Source organism: Hoplias malabaricus, chromosome X2, assembly GCF_029633855.1.
Source record: "Hoplias malabaricus isolate fHopMal1 chromosome X2, fHopMal1.hap1, whole genome shotgun sequence".
Classification (NCBI taxonomy): Eukaryota; Metazoa; Chordata; class Actinopteri; order Characiformes; family Erythrinidae; genus Hoplias; species Hoplias malabaricus.
Genome location: NC_089819.1, coordinates 52725715 through 52743276, shown reverse-complemented (window position 1 = coordinate 52743276; position 17562 = coordinate 52725715). Strand labels below are relative to the sequence as shown.

Sequence of the window (17562 nt, the reverse complement as noted above, 5' to 3'; positions counted from 1 at the left end):
TGGCGCCAGTCCTTCACAGGGCAACACACACTCACACCTACGGACACTTTTGAGTCGCCAATCCACCTACCAATGTGTGTTTTTGGACTGTGGGAGGAAACCGGAGCACCCGGAGGAAACCCACGCAGACACAGGGAGAGTACACCACACTCCTCACAGACAGTCACCCGGAGGAAACCCACGCAGACACAGGGAGAACACACCACACTCCTCACAGACAGTCACCCGGAGGAAACCCACACAGACACAGGGAGAACACACCACACTGCTCACAGACAGTCACCCAGAGGAAGCCCACGCAGACACAGGGAGAACACACCACACTCCTCACTGACAGTCACCCAGAGGAAGCCCATGCAGACACAGGGAGAACACAAAACACTCCTCACAGACAGTCACCCGGAGGAAGTCCACACAGACACAGGGAGAACACACCACACTCCTCACAGACAGCCACCCGGAGCAGGTCCCTGGAGCTGTGTGACTGCAACACTACCTGCTGTGCCACCGAGCCGCCCACTAATGCGTGCTTATCAATCATAATATTCCTCACCTGTTGGTAGGTAACCAGTTACATTCTTTCTTCCTCCTTCTGCCTTCAGAACCATTTTGAATAGTTTTGCATACAAGCTGCTGTTCAGACTAAAGGACAGTGAAAGTTCCACCATCTGGAAGCCAGGACAGAGAAGAATCTTGATGCTTGTCTCCTACACAACTTGAGGGACATTTTTTTGACCTGTGCCATCCTACAGAGAGGAGCTCAAAAAAGATGTGTTTTTTTAACATTATCACTAGTTTAACATATTTTGTGTCCATTAGAAAGTCACAGCATAGGGGCAGAGATTGTGTAAACAAGCTGGGATCACATGAGGTAATCCCTCAAGATGTCACAGGTGTGTAGCACAAGTCAGTAACATAAATGATCATAAGTGGTAAGAATAATTGCAAATGTAAAAAGTAGGAACGTCATAGAAAACATGCTTTACATCCATGTTAAAGTTCGTCCAGCAGCAAAAGAAGCCAGTGTTGCTCTTACTGAACAGTTTGTGCTGTAGGTGTAAATAATAAGAATAAAAGGACACCCCCCTTTTTATGAAATCCTCCCATTGTCTGCGTCTCTGTGTGACCTCAGTCTGAATAAAGGTGGGCTCTTATTTATGTCTGGAAAATCATGTTTCTCTGCAGTACAGCTTTTAGCCCCGCAGAACCCTCCGCCATCCACAATACAGTACATTATTACAGCAGCAGCCAGTTCTGAACAGCGCAGGACTTTCTGCACTTGACTCTTTTGTGCTCTTCTGTAGGTACTCTCTGAGAGGGGACACTAAGAATTATTTCTCTATTGGGAAGTACTCTGGAGAGCTGAAGACAGTACAGGCTCTGGACAGGGAGGAGAACAGCACCTACACCATGGAGGTGGTGGCTGAAGATGGACGTAAGAAACAAATATATACATGATTCAAAATTAAGCTAAATATATACATTAACCTCTTTTACGTACATTTATAACCTGTGAATGTGAAATACCACTATAGGTAACTAATTACATAAGGTGTTATGTAGTGCTTTATTATGTTTTGTTTTTAAGGATTACTGAGCACACTCTGAGCCACGTAATGCCTTGCTACCCTCAGACGGACTCTTAATTGTTGCTATTCGCCCAGTATTTTTTTGTGCTACATTTCTGTCACTGTGAGTGATAGTGGAAAACGGCCTGATAATGGAAAGAGCTCTAGAAAATCAATCATTTTGAAGATTAAGTTAAAATTAATGAGTTAAATCACATAGAAAGAAAAGTGACTCCTTATATCAATTTAAAAGAAAAAATGTCAACAGAGTTACTGCATAAAAAATGGGTCAGTGTTTAGTCTCCACTTTAATTCATTTGAAAAACAAATCAGAATCAAGACAAAATCATTTCCCAAAGATGTCACTGATAATATGCTAGACATAAGAGTGATGCTACCAGCTAATAAACGATGCTCCGTTAATGTTCCCTGACTTTGTGGTTTGGCATGTTGTATAATGTTATTTGCACGACGTTAAGAGAACAGATGTTACATTCAGGGGACATAAAACTATGAGCATACATGGTCTTGTTACTGAGACCCTACAAAATTATATCCTTGTAAATTTAAAGAATATTTGTAGGTACAGGTAACTACCCTCACACACTTCAGCCGCATTCAAATTTTATTTCATGCGTATCTAATCTGGCTAAAGGAAATTCGGTCTAATGTTTTTAAATAAAAGGTCGGCTGGGAATGAATGAGTTTGTCTTTTCAAGTAGATCAAAATTTTCCTGTCTGTAAGGTGAAGAAACCCCCCCCCCCCCTAGGATATTTTGATGTATGAATACAAAGACACACAGATTTCGAAAGAGTGTACAGCGCAGCTGAGACACTTGACATTTCAGCTCGCAGCAACTGTGACAGCAATGATAGAGAAAGTCAATGCAAGCCCTCGATTCAAATTCAGGTCCACATCCTCACATACTGACAGAAATCTCCCAGAGTGGAGCAAGAAACACATGAGTCACCACCTAAAGTGGAGAGAGGAGGTGACGTGTGTGTGTGTGTGTATGTGGGGGTATGTGTGTGTATGTGTGTGTGTGTGTATGTATGTACGACTATGCTCACGACATGCATTCACCATCAAAATAATATATAATCAAGAGCTGCACTTAACAGTAATTCCAGCATGAATTGCTCCCTTGTGCTTATGGAACACAAGACTGGGTCGTCGGCTTTGGATCTTTGGAGGAGAACTGTGCGATAGTCAGAGACCACTTTCCGGTCAAAATGCCCATTAGGAACATGGACTTCATTTAGGGGAATTTTCTGGAGAGTTGTAAAGTTGTAAAATGGCACACATGCTTAAAGAATATTAATAACTTGTTTTCAAAACTGGAGTTCAACAAATTATAAACAGAAGTATGTGAAAGATACAATAAAACAGGCTCTTTTTGAGTGTTCTTAGGTTCTTGTGTTTGTTGCTTGATGTAATCTGCCAATGCCAAAGCTATACTTCAAGAATACAAACAAAGAACAGTTTAAGTACCTGGATTCTGCCCTTGATCCTCCACAATACTGAGAACGTATTGGTGGTTTGACTTGCTAACAAGAACAAACTACGATTCCCATCATCCTCTCTGTCATGAGTTAGTTTCTTCTTAATGTTCTTCTGTTGGACCTATATCCGAGCTGTCACACCAAACCTGTCCCTATCAGGTCACTAGTACGTAAAGTTTTGAGAGGAAATTAATCTGCACTCTCCCCCTTCACGTCCGCAGTTTTTGTGTCCATCAGTGTTCTGCTATGAGAGCACGACTCAGTGCTGAAAAGATGTGGAGTTGTGAAGAAGACCTTACTGAGAAACAGACAAACCAAAGAACCTTGTACTGACCACCCCATAGTTAATAATTACATAAACAAAGAGATAAAATAATAAAATATGTGCCCTGTGGCTGTGTGTTTTATAAAGGGGATTCAGACAGACTCACCCTGAATGATCCTGACAGGCAGTAGACGCTAAGTGGTGGCTCTGAAGCTTTATTGAGTTTACTCTGTGTATAAATTTAGACGGATTGGAAATCTGCTTTTAAGCCATTCTCTATAATGCCATGCTTTCTGTCCTGGTCAGCTGGAGGCCAACCGTACATGCTGTAGATCTCAGTCCAGTCCACACAGCTGCTGATGCACACTGTGGCCAATCAGAGGCCAGAGGTTAATGCCTGCTTTAAGGCCACCCAGTGCAGTTGAGAATGGGCTCAAGCTGATAGAGGGACACTTTTTAAACGGGCTTTGTCCTGCAGACTAGTGACATAGAACAGTAAATCTGTAAAGTACCTGTTTATACAGAACGAGTCTGTGAGACATGTAAGTCATGTGACTGATGGACATATCTGACCCTCAAATATGTGTTTGTCTACATAGTACATACATATACATGTAAAGAAAATGAAATCAGCAAAATAGAAGAAGGATAATTTTATAGTGGTCAGCAGTATAATGTTGTTTTTTTCTTTAGGTAACTCATCTCTGTCTGCCTCCACACTGGTCACTGTGCATATATTGGATGTGAATGATAACAGTCCAGTTCTGGTGGGTGATTACTCCTGGAAGTACCTGTGTACTCCTCGCTGGGAGGACCAGGCACTGGTGCTGGCTTCCCGGGACAGTGACGGCCCACAGCATGGTGGTCGACTCAACTTCTCTCTCCGCAGTGACCCCATAGTGCGTCGCAACTGGAGACTCACACCCATCAACGGTGGGTGACCCAGCTCTTATTTTCTGCTTCTGATACGTCACACAGAGTCAAAGCAAATTACCAGTTGCTCTGTATACCATGACAAAAGTCCTCAGTACGTTTCCTTGCAAATTTTTCCTGGTCATTTTCCTTTTAAGGATTTCTCAGTATTTCCATGAGTCTGTTTCCAGAATCACAGAGGGATATATTTGATTGGAACGTGTTGATTCCATTGTCATTTTTGGTGTAAGGCCTTCAGTCCCTGTCCTGAGGCTCTAAGGCATGCGTCACCAAATGGCGGACAGAGTGAAGAGTCCATCCAGATCCATGACCAATTTTTGATAAATGAATGAGATTAAATAATAAACAAATGTTCATGGAGTACTATTTGTTTCCACATGGTTGCGTAATAGACAGTGTGTCCAGTAAATCCCGTTAATACAGCAATCGATTCACTGAATTAAGCCAATCAAATAGCTTGTACACACCATGTGGCCAATTTGCTAGAGAGAACTTCTTGAATTTGAGAGTGATTAAAACATGACTGGCTCTAAAATCATGGTGGTGCAGCAGGTAGTGTCGCAGTCACACAGCTACAGGGTCCTGGGGTTGTGAGTGCGAGTCTTGCTCCGGGTGACTGTCTGTGAGGAGTGTGGTGTGTTCTCCCTGTGTCTGCGTGGGTTTCCTCCGAGTGACTGTCTATGACGAGTGTGGTGTGTTCTCCCTGTGTCTGCGTGGGTTTCCTCCGGGTGACTGTCTGTGAGGAGTGTGGTGTGTTCTCCCTGTGTCTGCGTGGGTTTCCTCCGTGTGACTGTCTGTGATGAGTATGGTGTGTTCTCCCTGTGCCTGCGTGGGTTTCCTCCGGGTGCTCCGGTTTCCTCCCACAGTCCAAAAACACACTTTTTTGGGTGGATTGGCGACTCAAAACGTGTCCATGGGTTTGAGTGAGTGTGTGAGTGAACGTGTGAGTGTGTGTTGTCCTTTGAAGGACTGGCACCCTCCTGGGGTGTGTTCCTGCCTTGCGCCCAGTGATTGCATGTAGGCTCCAGACCCACCGCGACCCTGAACAGGATAAGCACTTACAAGTTACAAGCTCTTAAGTAAGTTAAAATATGTAAAAATGTAAGAAAATCTAAAGAAAAATGTTACCAATATAAGTCTGTATATGTTACAAGTCTCCAACATTGAAAACGGACTCTACACCTTCTTAAAAATAATTGAAATATTATTGATTTTAATCAGTGGACTTGGAGGGAATTTACCAACTGGACCTCATTTATTTTTGTCTGAAAAACGCTGAGCACATTTGGCTGTATCTACCTAGATTCCAGAAACAAATCACCTAATCTGATCTCTGATGTCGACCTCCTAGAAACCATTAGGCCGTCTTTGCAGGGTTAGAAAGTCCTGAAGGCTCCTCTCTGGTTGTTTTGCATGTCAGATTAAAGGATTCTTCCCTCATTCTTGACCTTGTGGCTGTAGTGTAATGGTGACTATTTGCTCGTTATCCGTTTAGTCTCTATGAAGCGGGAGGTGGCACATTGTGGCTGTACCACAGTGACTTTGCTCTCATTGACCTGCGACTGAAACTAATTCACAGACTCAAGTGTTTTGGAGCACGTGTATAGACCATCAGTGAAATTACCACCATGCTCTCAAACCCGAAGGCCGTCTCGGCTCTGCTGACGCTCGCTAGGTTACAGCGACCCCTTTGCTTTGTTGACGTCGGCTCGGATAAAAATGGAGATTCAGAAAATAACATTTTCAGTGGCAAAGCGCCGATCCAGTAAGTGAAAGACGTCATCTGAATTAGGTCTAATGCAGACACCTGCCGGCTTGGCCGTGTGCAGGCAGCACAGTGTTGAAAGACAGTGGGCTGGAGGAAATTGCCTGGCCCTCCCCTCCCCCGGTTCCTCAGACTGCTCAGAGCGGTAATAAGTGCAGTGGCTGTGTTCCTGTTCTTCTAGTGTGACGATGCTGATGCTGGAGAACATGTTGACTCTGCCGAGATGACGACGTTCATATCGATTCCCTGAGTCAAACTCACGTCTGTGTCTCCGAGCCCTTTCTCCATCTTTTTTTTTCTCTCTTTTGCTTTTTCTTCTCCCTTTTTCATTCTTCTTTTCTGCGTTCCTCTATTTATTTCCCCCTTCCTTCATTTTTTATTTGCTTCTTTCTTTTTTTTGTTTTTGTTTGGGTTTTTTTTCTTTCTTTGGTTCTTTTCTCCTGCCTTCTTCCTTTTATATTCCTTCCTTCAATTTCTGTTTCTTTCTTTTTCTCTGTGTCCCTCTCCTTTCTTTCTTTCTTTCTCTCTGATTTTAACATTTATCTTTGTGTCCTTCCTTGATACTTTCTTTCCTTCCTTCAGTTCTTTCCCTGTTTTTATCTCATTAGCCCTCAGTGACTGACAGGCCTCTTGTCTTGGCTTGCAGTGGCTGTATTGTCTTTAATGGTTGTGATGTCACAGCTGATACTCTATTGGCTGAAAGGCTTTATGCGCTGTTGCCATTTCTGTTTGCATAATTCCTCCCACAAACAACCTGCAGTCTCCAGCGCTCTGGCACTCTTACATTGTGGCAGGTGTGTGACGTTGTTCCTCACTCCTGCATGGTGTGTGTGTGTCTCTGGTTCCTTCTGTAGAGTGTTCCTCTCTTGTCCCTGAGCTTTTGCTCTCACTCTCGTAGATCGTCTCTCATCCCCAAGCTCTCTCGCTGTTCATATCCTATAGCATGTTTGTCTTTCATCCCTGAGTTCTCACTCTGTCTCACTCCCACAGTGTGTCTCTCATCTTCTCATACCCTCTCTCTTCTGAAAAGGGAATGTATGTTTCGCTGTGTCTCTTTCCTGTAGAGTGTGTGTCTTTGACACACATAAATCTATAGCACATATAAAAAATAGCTGCCATCACACAAATGGCAGCTATAACCACAGTAAAGTGCAAGTTAAAAGAGGATTGATTCCTTTAAAAGTATGAGAATGTGCTTGTTATAAAGAGGGAGAGGGTTTTATGACCTTTGTCATTTCTGGAATCAGCAAGACATTGGAGAACTGATTTACAAAACCCTTAACGAGGTTACATATAATGCAAACAATAAAATTTTTATAATAGGAATTAACTAGAAAGTCAACATATCCCTCTTCATTTCTCTGATGTTTTAAAACTGAAATAAATATCCATTCATTCATTCATTGTGTGTAACCGCTTATCCAATTCAAGATCATGGTGGGTCCGGAGCCTACCTGGAATGGAGCAAGGAGGAACACGCCCTGGAGAGGGCACCAGTCTCTCAGTGCGACACACACTCACACACTCACACATTCACTCACACACTCACACCTATGGACACTTTTGAGTCTCCAATCCACCTACCAACGTGTACTTTTGGCCCGTGGGAGGAAACCGGAGCACCCGGAGGAAACCCACGCAGACACAGGGAGAACACACCACACTCCTCACAGACAGTCACCCGGAGGAAACCCATGTGGACACAGAGAGAACACACCACACTCCTCACAGACAGTCACCCGGAGGAAACCCACGTGGACACAGAGAGAACACACCACACTCCTCACAGACAGTCACCCGGAGGAAACCCACGCAGAAACAGAGAGAACACACCAAACTCTTCAGAAGAGCTGGGGTTGAACCCACAACCCCAGGACCCTGGAGCTGTGTGACAGTGACACTACCTGCTGCGCTACTGTGTCACCAAATAAATATCCAGTATTATAATATTTAATGTATTGCATATTATCCATTATATTCTGTCTCCATCACCAATATCAGACCTCGAATCCCAGAAGAAATCAATGGTGCTTTGTATCAAAGCTTTACAAAGTCTTTGCACTGCAGAACTGCCACACAGTGCTCGGAGGACATTATGAATGGGTCCATGTGTGAAAGACTCTGTTCTTTTCACCTAGAACTCTTGATTCCTCTCAAAAATAAAGGCAGCAAGATGGGTCCACAAGGTTGTTTAGTTATCAGACCTGAAGCCACAACGGTGTAGCTTTAACGAGATTTTCTAAGTTGTCTCTGTTGTGACAAAAACCTCATGTTCAGAATGGTAACTACACAGGAGCAGACAAAGACAGCCCTGACCTTGAATGGAGGTTAACTCATTTTAGCATGTTTCTATTGCTGGCTCCATCACTGGGAGTTCATCAGTTCACTCTCGAGTTATGCCTCAGCCGTCCAAGGTCAGGAATCCAAGTGAGCTCAGTTGCCCTCACTCTCTTTGGATGGGTAAGATGGCTGCTTTCTCTGTCCATGACACAAGCCCAGTGCTAGACAGTGTGGGTGTTTATTAGCTGATGAACCATAGCTGCACAGCTAGAGTTCCCCTCCTGTGGTACTGAGTATGTTGGGGGAACCCTAGCTAATGGATAATCCTGAAAAAAACTTTCACCAGATTATCATAACTACAGCATCTTCTTTAGAAATGGAGCTACAAGCCTAATGTAGCCATCAAGCAATGAAGGTTTGTCACCCGAAATATCCTCATTGGGTCTCGGTGTACAGTTCTTCTAATAGTGCTTTTACACTGCATGGTACCTACGCTGCTTCACTTGACTCTACTCAACGTCTTTACTTTTCTTTTTGGCAAATTTGGCACCTGGTCCATGGAACGGGTGCTTTTTTACTACCTGCCCCCTCAAGGTTGCAAGCAGGGATTAAAACATGACGTGTAAACCAAAGGTTGCCGGTTCGTTCCCCCAGGACCAGCAGAAACATTCACGGCTCTTCAGCAAGGCACCGAACACCCAAACACCCAAGTGCACTAGTGTGTGTTTGTGTGGAAGACACATTTCGTTGTACATTGTACAAATTATTGCACATTATCATTATAGTTATCATGCAGTGGAAACGTGCCATAACTGCTATTGAACCTTTACATTATGTGGATAATCGTATTCAACAAAAATACTTCTTTAAAGAACCACCCATTTAAAGGTTCTTACATGACATCAATCCAAAGCACCCTGTTTGTCGCCTTTATTTTTAAGACCACGGGCCACCTTTTGAAGTGCAGCCCATGTGGAACATACACCTCACCTCTGACAGCGGAGATACGAGCAGGAGATTCTCCAGCGGCATCACAGCCTCTTCAGCCCTCGAACCCAGTGGAACATTAAAGAGCGCTGGTGTCAAAAGACAGTAGGGGGCTTTTAGGAGAAGTGATAAGAGTAAACTGAGGCTGATAACATCCCCTCTTTACTGCACCAAGCTCCTGCTTCAACGTCACTGGGCTTAGGCCTGATTAGATACAGCTTGTGGTCTTCTCTCGCTGTGGGTTTTCTCCTTCAGATGGAGCACCACAAACTTTAGACATAAACCCTCCTCATCACACAGCTGAGCAACAGAAAACGTGTATAATTTTTTTTTTTCACAAAACAAAATAACTAGCTTACTTACTAAACAGTCATATTTTAGCTTTAGCTGGGTAAGTGTATGCTATTTTAGCAAAACTGCAAGGTACAGGCCTCTCTTGTTAACTGTAGGCAACATGTATTCATGTGAGGTAAAAGCTTGTCTTGTTAATAATATGCAACACACATTCAATGCTTATTCCTGTGAGGTACTAGCTAAACCTCTCTTGTCACCAAGAGACAACATGTATTTTAGCTTCTTATGTATGTGAGATACTATTTGTTATACTTTTGTTAACCATAGGCAACATATGGTTTCACTGTTGTATGTGGGGTACTAGCTTGTCGCCTGTTAACCGTAAGCAGCATGTAGGCTACATTTACTGCTAATTTCTGTATGGTACTCAATAGCCTGGTCTAAATAAACATGTAGTTTCATTTAATGCATTTTCATTATTTCCAAATGGTACTAGTTAGATTTCTCCAGTGGAAACATAGGCAGTGGTTTCTCTGCTAATTTCTGTGTGATACTAACAAGTCTTCTCTTCTAAACCATTGGCAACATGAATTTTCACTGTTTATTTCTGTGAGGTATTAGCAATAGCTATTGAATATGCAATGCTTTTTTCAGTGTTGATGTCTGTAAGGTATTAGCTTGTTAACAACTGGCATTTTCATTGATTATTTCTGTCATGTACAGTCTTTGATTGTATACGACGACTAATTTCTGTGTAGTACTTGTTAATCATTGCATTAGTCATAGGCAATTAGACATAAGCGGTTTTACAGCTAATTTCTCTGTTGTTTAATCTCTTCAAATGTTAACCATAGGCGACATTTAGATTCACTTCTTATTTCAGTGGTCTGAAAATGTTTCTATATAACTTAAAAGGTCTTTCTCTCCACAGACACTCACACCAACCTCTCCTTGAATATCGCATATCTAGCCCCTGATGTTTACACTGTCCCCTTCACCATCTCAGACAGCAGCTCTCCACCAAGAAGCACCTTCATTAACCTGCCAGGTAAAACACTCCCAGGAGCACCACTGCACCTTCTGCTGCGGAAGGAGGGAGTCGGTGGGAGATATATAAAGGGTTAATTTCTGCAGGTTTGTTCCTCTGAATGACGTAAATGTAGCAGTGTAATTGGAGGCTGTGACATTCTCTGCACAGGTTACTTAATGTGTGGGGGATGATTCACACCTATTTAACATTTGTGATGTTATTTTAAACACTCAGCTTCATCCTTTTGATATATTACACACACACACACACAGAAAGAGAGAGAGAGAGAGAGAGAGAGAGAGAGAGAGAGAGAGAGAGAGAGAGAGTCTGGTCTCCCTGGTTTCAGAGGATATAACATAAACTTCCATTTATTTTCTGGAGTCTGGGCATCTGCAGGTGAGTGGCTATTTTCTTGTAGCCATTGACTGATTTATGAAGGTCGACACACATCTGCTTTACTTGAATAGTGTGTTCTCTTGTCTGTCCCATGTTTAAGAGTGAGTAAGAGAAATAGGCCTCTGTGTAACGCCATATTTATACCCCAGGGAAACAGGAAGTGATTAATTACTAATTAAAGCCCAGTAAACAAGGAGCGTCCCTGGACGTTCAAAATAGGTCTAAAAGTAGTCTGTCCGTCAAGGACATATTTTAAACGTCAATGGACGTCCAAAATCCATCTTAATAAGTTAGTTAAGTGGTGACCAATCGATAACGTCAGTGGACGTCCAAAACGCGTTTTATACAAGTAATTTATTTCAGGACCAATTAATAACGTCAATGGACGTCCAAAATACGTCTAATAGTCGTCTTTTCAATGTCTGTGTTTGGACGTCTTTTCAACTTTCATTTTCAACCTTAAGAGAACGTTGATTGGACGGCAGTCATTACATTATTTCAACGTTGAATCAATGGCTAATTGTTTACTGGGAGGTTCCTAGATATTTTGATCCACTTTATACACTACAGTAGAAATGACATGAATAGTTCAAATACATTTATTTCCAAGAAATTGTTAAGGGTGCCAATAATTGTGGAACAGGTCATTTTATGGGAAATAATTATTTCTTAGTCCGGTTTTTTCCACTTGAGTTGTAAGTTGCTTTGTTCTAAATTCTTTCAGAGTGAAACTATGCCTCTTTATGCCCTTAAAATACTTTATTTTAAGGCTTTTAACACATTTTAACTGAGGGTGCTAATAATTATGAAGGGTGCTGTATATAGACATGATGTTTAAAAGGAATAGCTTCAGCAAAGATTATTGGAAACAAAATGAACACAAGGCAGCCACCACCAGTGGATATTTGCTCAGCGTTGGTGTTCCTGACTGAGATACTTCTATAAATGTTCAGAGTTTAAGCACATCATGTGCACGCCTCGTGTGGCTTGGTGCACCAGGTGTTCTCTTCTCACCTCATTCGGCTCACATTAAGCCTGATGTCCTCAGAGCTCAGTCAGCTTTACTCTGGGAGCAGAGCCTCAGGTTCAAACTCATGTAATGCTAATATTTATCGGTTCAGTCTTCAGGCAGTGAGGCCGTTGGGGACAAAGACATTAGCAGAAATAATTGATGATAATCACATCGCATAATCGTAGTGCGTGCAATTGCTTGCTCAATTAGAGTTTGTGTGTGTGTCCATGCATATGTCTGTCTGTCTGTGTCTAGACTAAGAAAATGGTCTGTACTTTTCAACTAAAAGAGCAAAACCATTTCCTGCATGTACATCAATCAGCCACAAGATTACAACCACTGACTGGTGACGTGAAAATCATTGATTACCTTCATTCCAGTGGGAGAAATCAGGCAGCCGGTGAACGTTAACAAGGTGTGATGTGTCAGATTCTCTGACCACTTTTAATAGACACTAAACACTGCGTACCAGTGACACCCCACACAGACCTGCCATGTTGGTGATGCTCTGAGCAAACTAACATAACCATCACAATTTAGCACAGGCCAAAACATTTTAGCTCTATATGCTTGCCCCTTTTTCCTGCTTCCAATATTACTTTCAAGAACTGACTGTTCACTCGCTGCCTAATATTTCCCACCTCTTGACAGGTGCCTCTGTACTGAGATAACCATTGTTATTCCCTTCACCTCTCAGTGGGTTTAATCTTGTGACTAATTTTTCTGCATGAAAATACACATGGAACACACTATCATTTTTAATTTATTGATTTAATGGTCAGCTTCTGCCAAAATGCCAAAATGCCAGCTGCTCATTTGCATGGTGAAGAGACCAATATGAACACTCCAAATCTCTTCTTTTAAAGTATAACAGGGTTTTTCCTACTTCTTTTTGGAGATATTATATTTTGTAATTTCAAACTGTAAATTTAATACACAGTGCCCGTGTGTGTGTGTGTGTGTGTGTGTGTTGAATATTTGCTGATAGTGGTGTTCTCTCAGCCACAGGTGTGGATAGTGAGTCTATTGACTGTTTTCCCAGATGTTCTCTCTCTTTTAGGCTGAAGGTACAGAAGCGTGATGAGCACGAAATGTCACTTGCCCACCAATTTCCACCTCATTGATGCTTCCTCTCTCTGTCTCTCTCTCTCTCTTTAGTGACGGTGTGCACGTGTAATGTGAGGGGGAACTGCAGAACAGCTGCTAAACAGCTGGCGGGGATGCCCACCATCCAGTCCACTCTCGGCGTCCTACTGGGGACTCTGGGATTTATAGGTAAGTTTATCAAGCTGAGTCCAAAATAGCTTGTTACGTAGGGCACTATGTCACAGGTTTGCATACGATATCATTGCTCTCCAAAGAAAAACATGTATTTTCAAAATAGTAGTAACTTTACAGGAGAAAGAAAAAACCTTAACTTTCAGTGGAAGCCAATGTAAAAAATGTATATATATATATTTTACATAATGCAGCATTCCTATTGGTCCATTTGTCATGAATTTTTATACAATGTGACGGACAGCTGCTGTGTTCAAATGATGTAGTAAATTGAGATTGAGATTAAATGAGAAAATTGAGATTAAAAATAAATTAAATTAAAAACATGTTTTTCATTGGACAGCGATGATATGTAACATAAACATAAGGTGTAAGGTAAAGTGTAATTCGTAAATGTGTTGTGAAACATACAGTAGCTTTCAAATACAGTGATCCCTCGTTTTTCGCAGGGGATGCGTTCCAAGACTTCCTGCGAAAAACGAATTTCGACAAAGTAGAGGAAAGATATATATTTTTTAATGTATTTAACGAGTATTTGGACTTTTAAAACCCTCGCTGTGCTGTTAACAACCCACCCTTTGCATTAAACGGTGATTCTATAATGTTTTTCAGCTGGAACTACATGTGATATCCCAATAGTTTCTTTAATAGAGTAATTCCTAAGCTGTGATTTAGCTCAAGTAAATTTAACTTGGATGTAGACATGAACAATACATGTATAGAAGAAATACTTGTAAATGATACATTAAAGAATTTTATGAAATTTTACTGGATTTAATTAAATATTTTGGCTATTCACCTTTCACGGTTTTCCTAGATTTTCCCTCAATATCCGCGATAAAAGTAGCGAATCCGCGAAAGATGAACCGCGAAGTAGCGAGGGATTACTGTAAATACATTCAATACATTCACTCTTTCTTTATCCATCAGAATTCTGCTAATATTAGTATAATTACTATAATAAGAATAATAATACTATAATTGTTTAATTATTATCATTTATTGTCCACTTATTTTTCACAGGGATCATTCTGATAGTGGTGTTTGTAAAACTTTCCTACCAGAACCCTCCACCACCTGGGAAAACCAACCAGGAGAGAGTACCTCTCAAAATGTCACTGTAGCCTCTGAGTCACTCTGTGCTCTTCTCATTTTTACTATGTACTACTGACTCAGTTGCTTTAAAGTCAAACTGCCCTTTTTTATCACGTGAGTTCATGTCTCTGCTCATGTTAAGCCTGTTTTATAACTATTTGTATCATATTTTAAAAGGGAAAATTCTTCCTGCCTCTATCTTCTGATATTGTATTACATCACCCTGTGCCAGGGGGAGGGGACAAAGAAACAAACCAATGCTTTGTTAACCATGTTTCTCCTCCACATCCCACAGACTTTAACTCAGCCAGCCCAGAGACTCCTGATACTGTGTTTACTTAAGATGATAAGATGATTTCTTATTCACATTAAACTTAACAGCCCAGATATTTTTTATTGAATACCTGACCGGCGTTGGGACACATTGCTGTAGGTTCTAGGATTATAATACATTGTGTAGTGGCCTTTTAAACCCTTTTTTAAATAGTTTAAATTATATAGAAACTCATATAAATCATATAGAGAATTCTAAATTCGGAGTGTAGAGCAGTAGGGGTAGGTTCACTGCATTTAGGATGGGGTGAGTGTATTTTGTTAATTGTGACTAATTACTTCACTATTCATTCTTTAATATTCACATGTAATTTAACCCTTTCTCAAACTCTTGGGTGCTGGTATGAAATAAAACCTGAAAAACATAGAGAGGTGTGTTTTTTTATTGTTTGTTTGTAGTTGAGAGAGAGAGAGAGAGAGAGAGAGAGAGATTAACCTCATTCAGGTTTATGTTTAAAGACATTCATGTTCCTGTATAAACCAGAATAAAGAGATTAATCATCCTTGTTTTAGAGGATAAAAACACAGCTAAATTGAAATAGTTCTGAAACAGTTTCAGATAATGCGCTGGGAGGATTACCCATGATTCCTTTTAGCCATGCATTCCCCAGTTACGATAGGATGACAACAGCAACCCGTGACCTAAATGACCTTACAAGCAGCTATATATAAACCTGCGCTATAAATAGCCCTGCCGTGATGCCTCTCAGCGGCTTTTGATTTCAAATAAAGCGGGTCTGCTTCCAGGTATATGGTATGAATTATCATATCAGGCTCTCTCTCACACACACACATACACACACACACCCCTAGGGAAGCTTATCCCAGCCCTGGCGGCCTCTCTTTCACTCACTTGTCATGCTTGAGCTTTATCAGCGCAGCTTGACAGAGGTTTGAAAAGGCCATATCCCTCGTAATCGTCCATGTGCCAGTTAGTAGATCACCCATTTAATCTCTGAGGATCGAATTCACGAGCAGTGGACTGGCAAAGCAGAAAAGAATCGGACATCCGAACCAAGTCATCCGTTCAAATGTTTCATCTGTGCAGAGTGGAAAAAACAGGAGTGTGGCATCCAAAAATAACACGCTGATTATTTATGTTCATGCGCACTTCCCAACATAGAAATGCACAAATTTGTCTCTAACATGATCTCAAAATACACACAAAGGCACATCACTCTCAATATGACTCCGCCTCAGGGCACAGAGCACAAGGCCCTGTAATGTTTGTGTATGTGTGTGAATTTTGAAAGGCAAAAAAAGCCCATTAGAATATTCCAAACTGGCCCCAGCCGCCCCAGGGTCAGGCCTTAGTGCCACTGAGACGCAGGCAGAGGCTATTTTTAACTCCCTGCCCTTGTTTTTTTTTTTTTTTTCTTCTCAGGATCAAAATGGTCCAGCTGGCTAGCGGACAGGCCTTGGACAACACAGAGGTTCCTAACCGTACCTTTGGTCACTAGGGGCAGAGAGGAGATTTACCGCACATGTACCCTCTGACCTGTTCCTGTTAGTCCCAAATCAGTTCTGCCCTATTTTAACTTCTGCTAATGTCACCTAATCTCAGTTCATCCAAAAGTATAGTGAAGTATACTATGGACCAAGGCTATGAATTTAATTCTCATTGTCTTTAAAATTAGGACGATTCCTTTAAATGAACAGCAGTAAGTGCTAACAACATTTTAACTTACTATTGGCTTAAGTTCTTGAGAATGTAAAACCAATCTGATTGCAGGTAAACTCAAAATCTGATTCCTCAGATGGATAAACCGAACTATATATTCATTAACACTGAACTTCTACAATCAACATCTTGTTTAAATCAAGTCCTGATGCAGGCAAAATCTATTGTCGGGTCGCGGTGGGTCCGGAGCCTACCAGGAATCACTGGGCGCAAGGCAGGAATACACCCTGAAGGGGGTGCCAGTCCTTTACAGGGCAACACACACTCACACATTCACTCACACACTCACACCTACGGACACTTTTGAGTCGCCAATCCACCTACCAATGTGTGTTTTTGGACCGTGGGAGTAAACTGGAGCACCCGGAGGAAAACCACACTCCTCACAGACAGTCACCTGGAGGAAACCCACACTGACACAGGGAGAACACACCACACTCCTCACAGTCACCCGGAGGGAACCCACGCAGACACAGGAAGAACACACCACACTCCTCACAGACAGTCACCCGGAGGAAACCCACGCAGACAGTGACACAGGGAGAACACACCACACTCCTCACAGTCACCCGGAGGGAACCCACGCAGACACAGGGAGAACACACCACACTCCTCACAGACAGTCACCCGGAGGACTGTCTGTGTGACTGCGACACTAGCTGCTGTCTTGTAAATTATTAATGGCAGATGTTTCTCCGGAGTGGGAGTGTATTCCTAGCAGACTCCCGGCGTATAAGGTAGTGATTATGGAAGTTCTCGCTCCCGTGTAGGTGTAGATTTTTCCGGATGGACGGGAGAGGAGAGAACAGCTGTGCACTCTCCTACAGTCTGTAAACATTCTTCAGGCTGACCCAACGGCTGGTGACGCAGCCTCTTTAACTTTCAGAAGTTTGTGGAAAATATGTGTCACTTCCTTCCATTCAGTCCCCCGCCATCAAATGTCCTGCCTTTGGAGTCAAGTTTCTTTTTTGCCTCAACTGCAGCCTTACGTAACAACATTTACATCCAGTGCAGAGTTCATTTCGGAGAAGAGGGGAACATTTCTTATCACAGCAAACATTCAGGAAAGTCTCCGCAAGTTTATATCTACAATATTTGCACAGGATTTGACATTTACAAAATATACAACACACACTACACAC

General features: G+C 42.0%; 1 protein-coding gene across 1 annotated transcript in view; it reads left to right on the top strand.

The window, feature by feature from the left end:
• Positions 1–14466, top strand: part of LOC136676204 (cadherin-16-like) — a 41829-nt gene extending 27363 nt beyond the window's left edge. The window contains 5 exon segments of the mRNA XM_066653047.1: positions 1305–1435; positions 4030–4269; positions 10527–10643; positions 13192–13308; positions 14335–14466. Of these exon segments, the coding sequence (XP_066509144.1) occupies positions 1305–1435; positions 4030–4269; positions 10527–10643; positions 13192–13308; positions 14335–14435 (706 nt within the window). The 3' untranslated portion in view covers positions 14436–14466.
• Positions 14467–17562: the final 3096 nt, after the last annotated feature.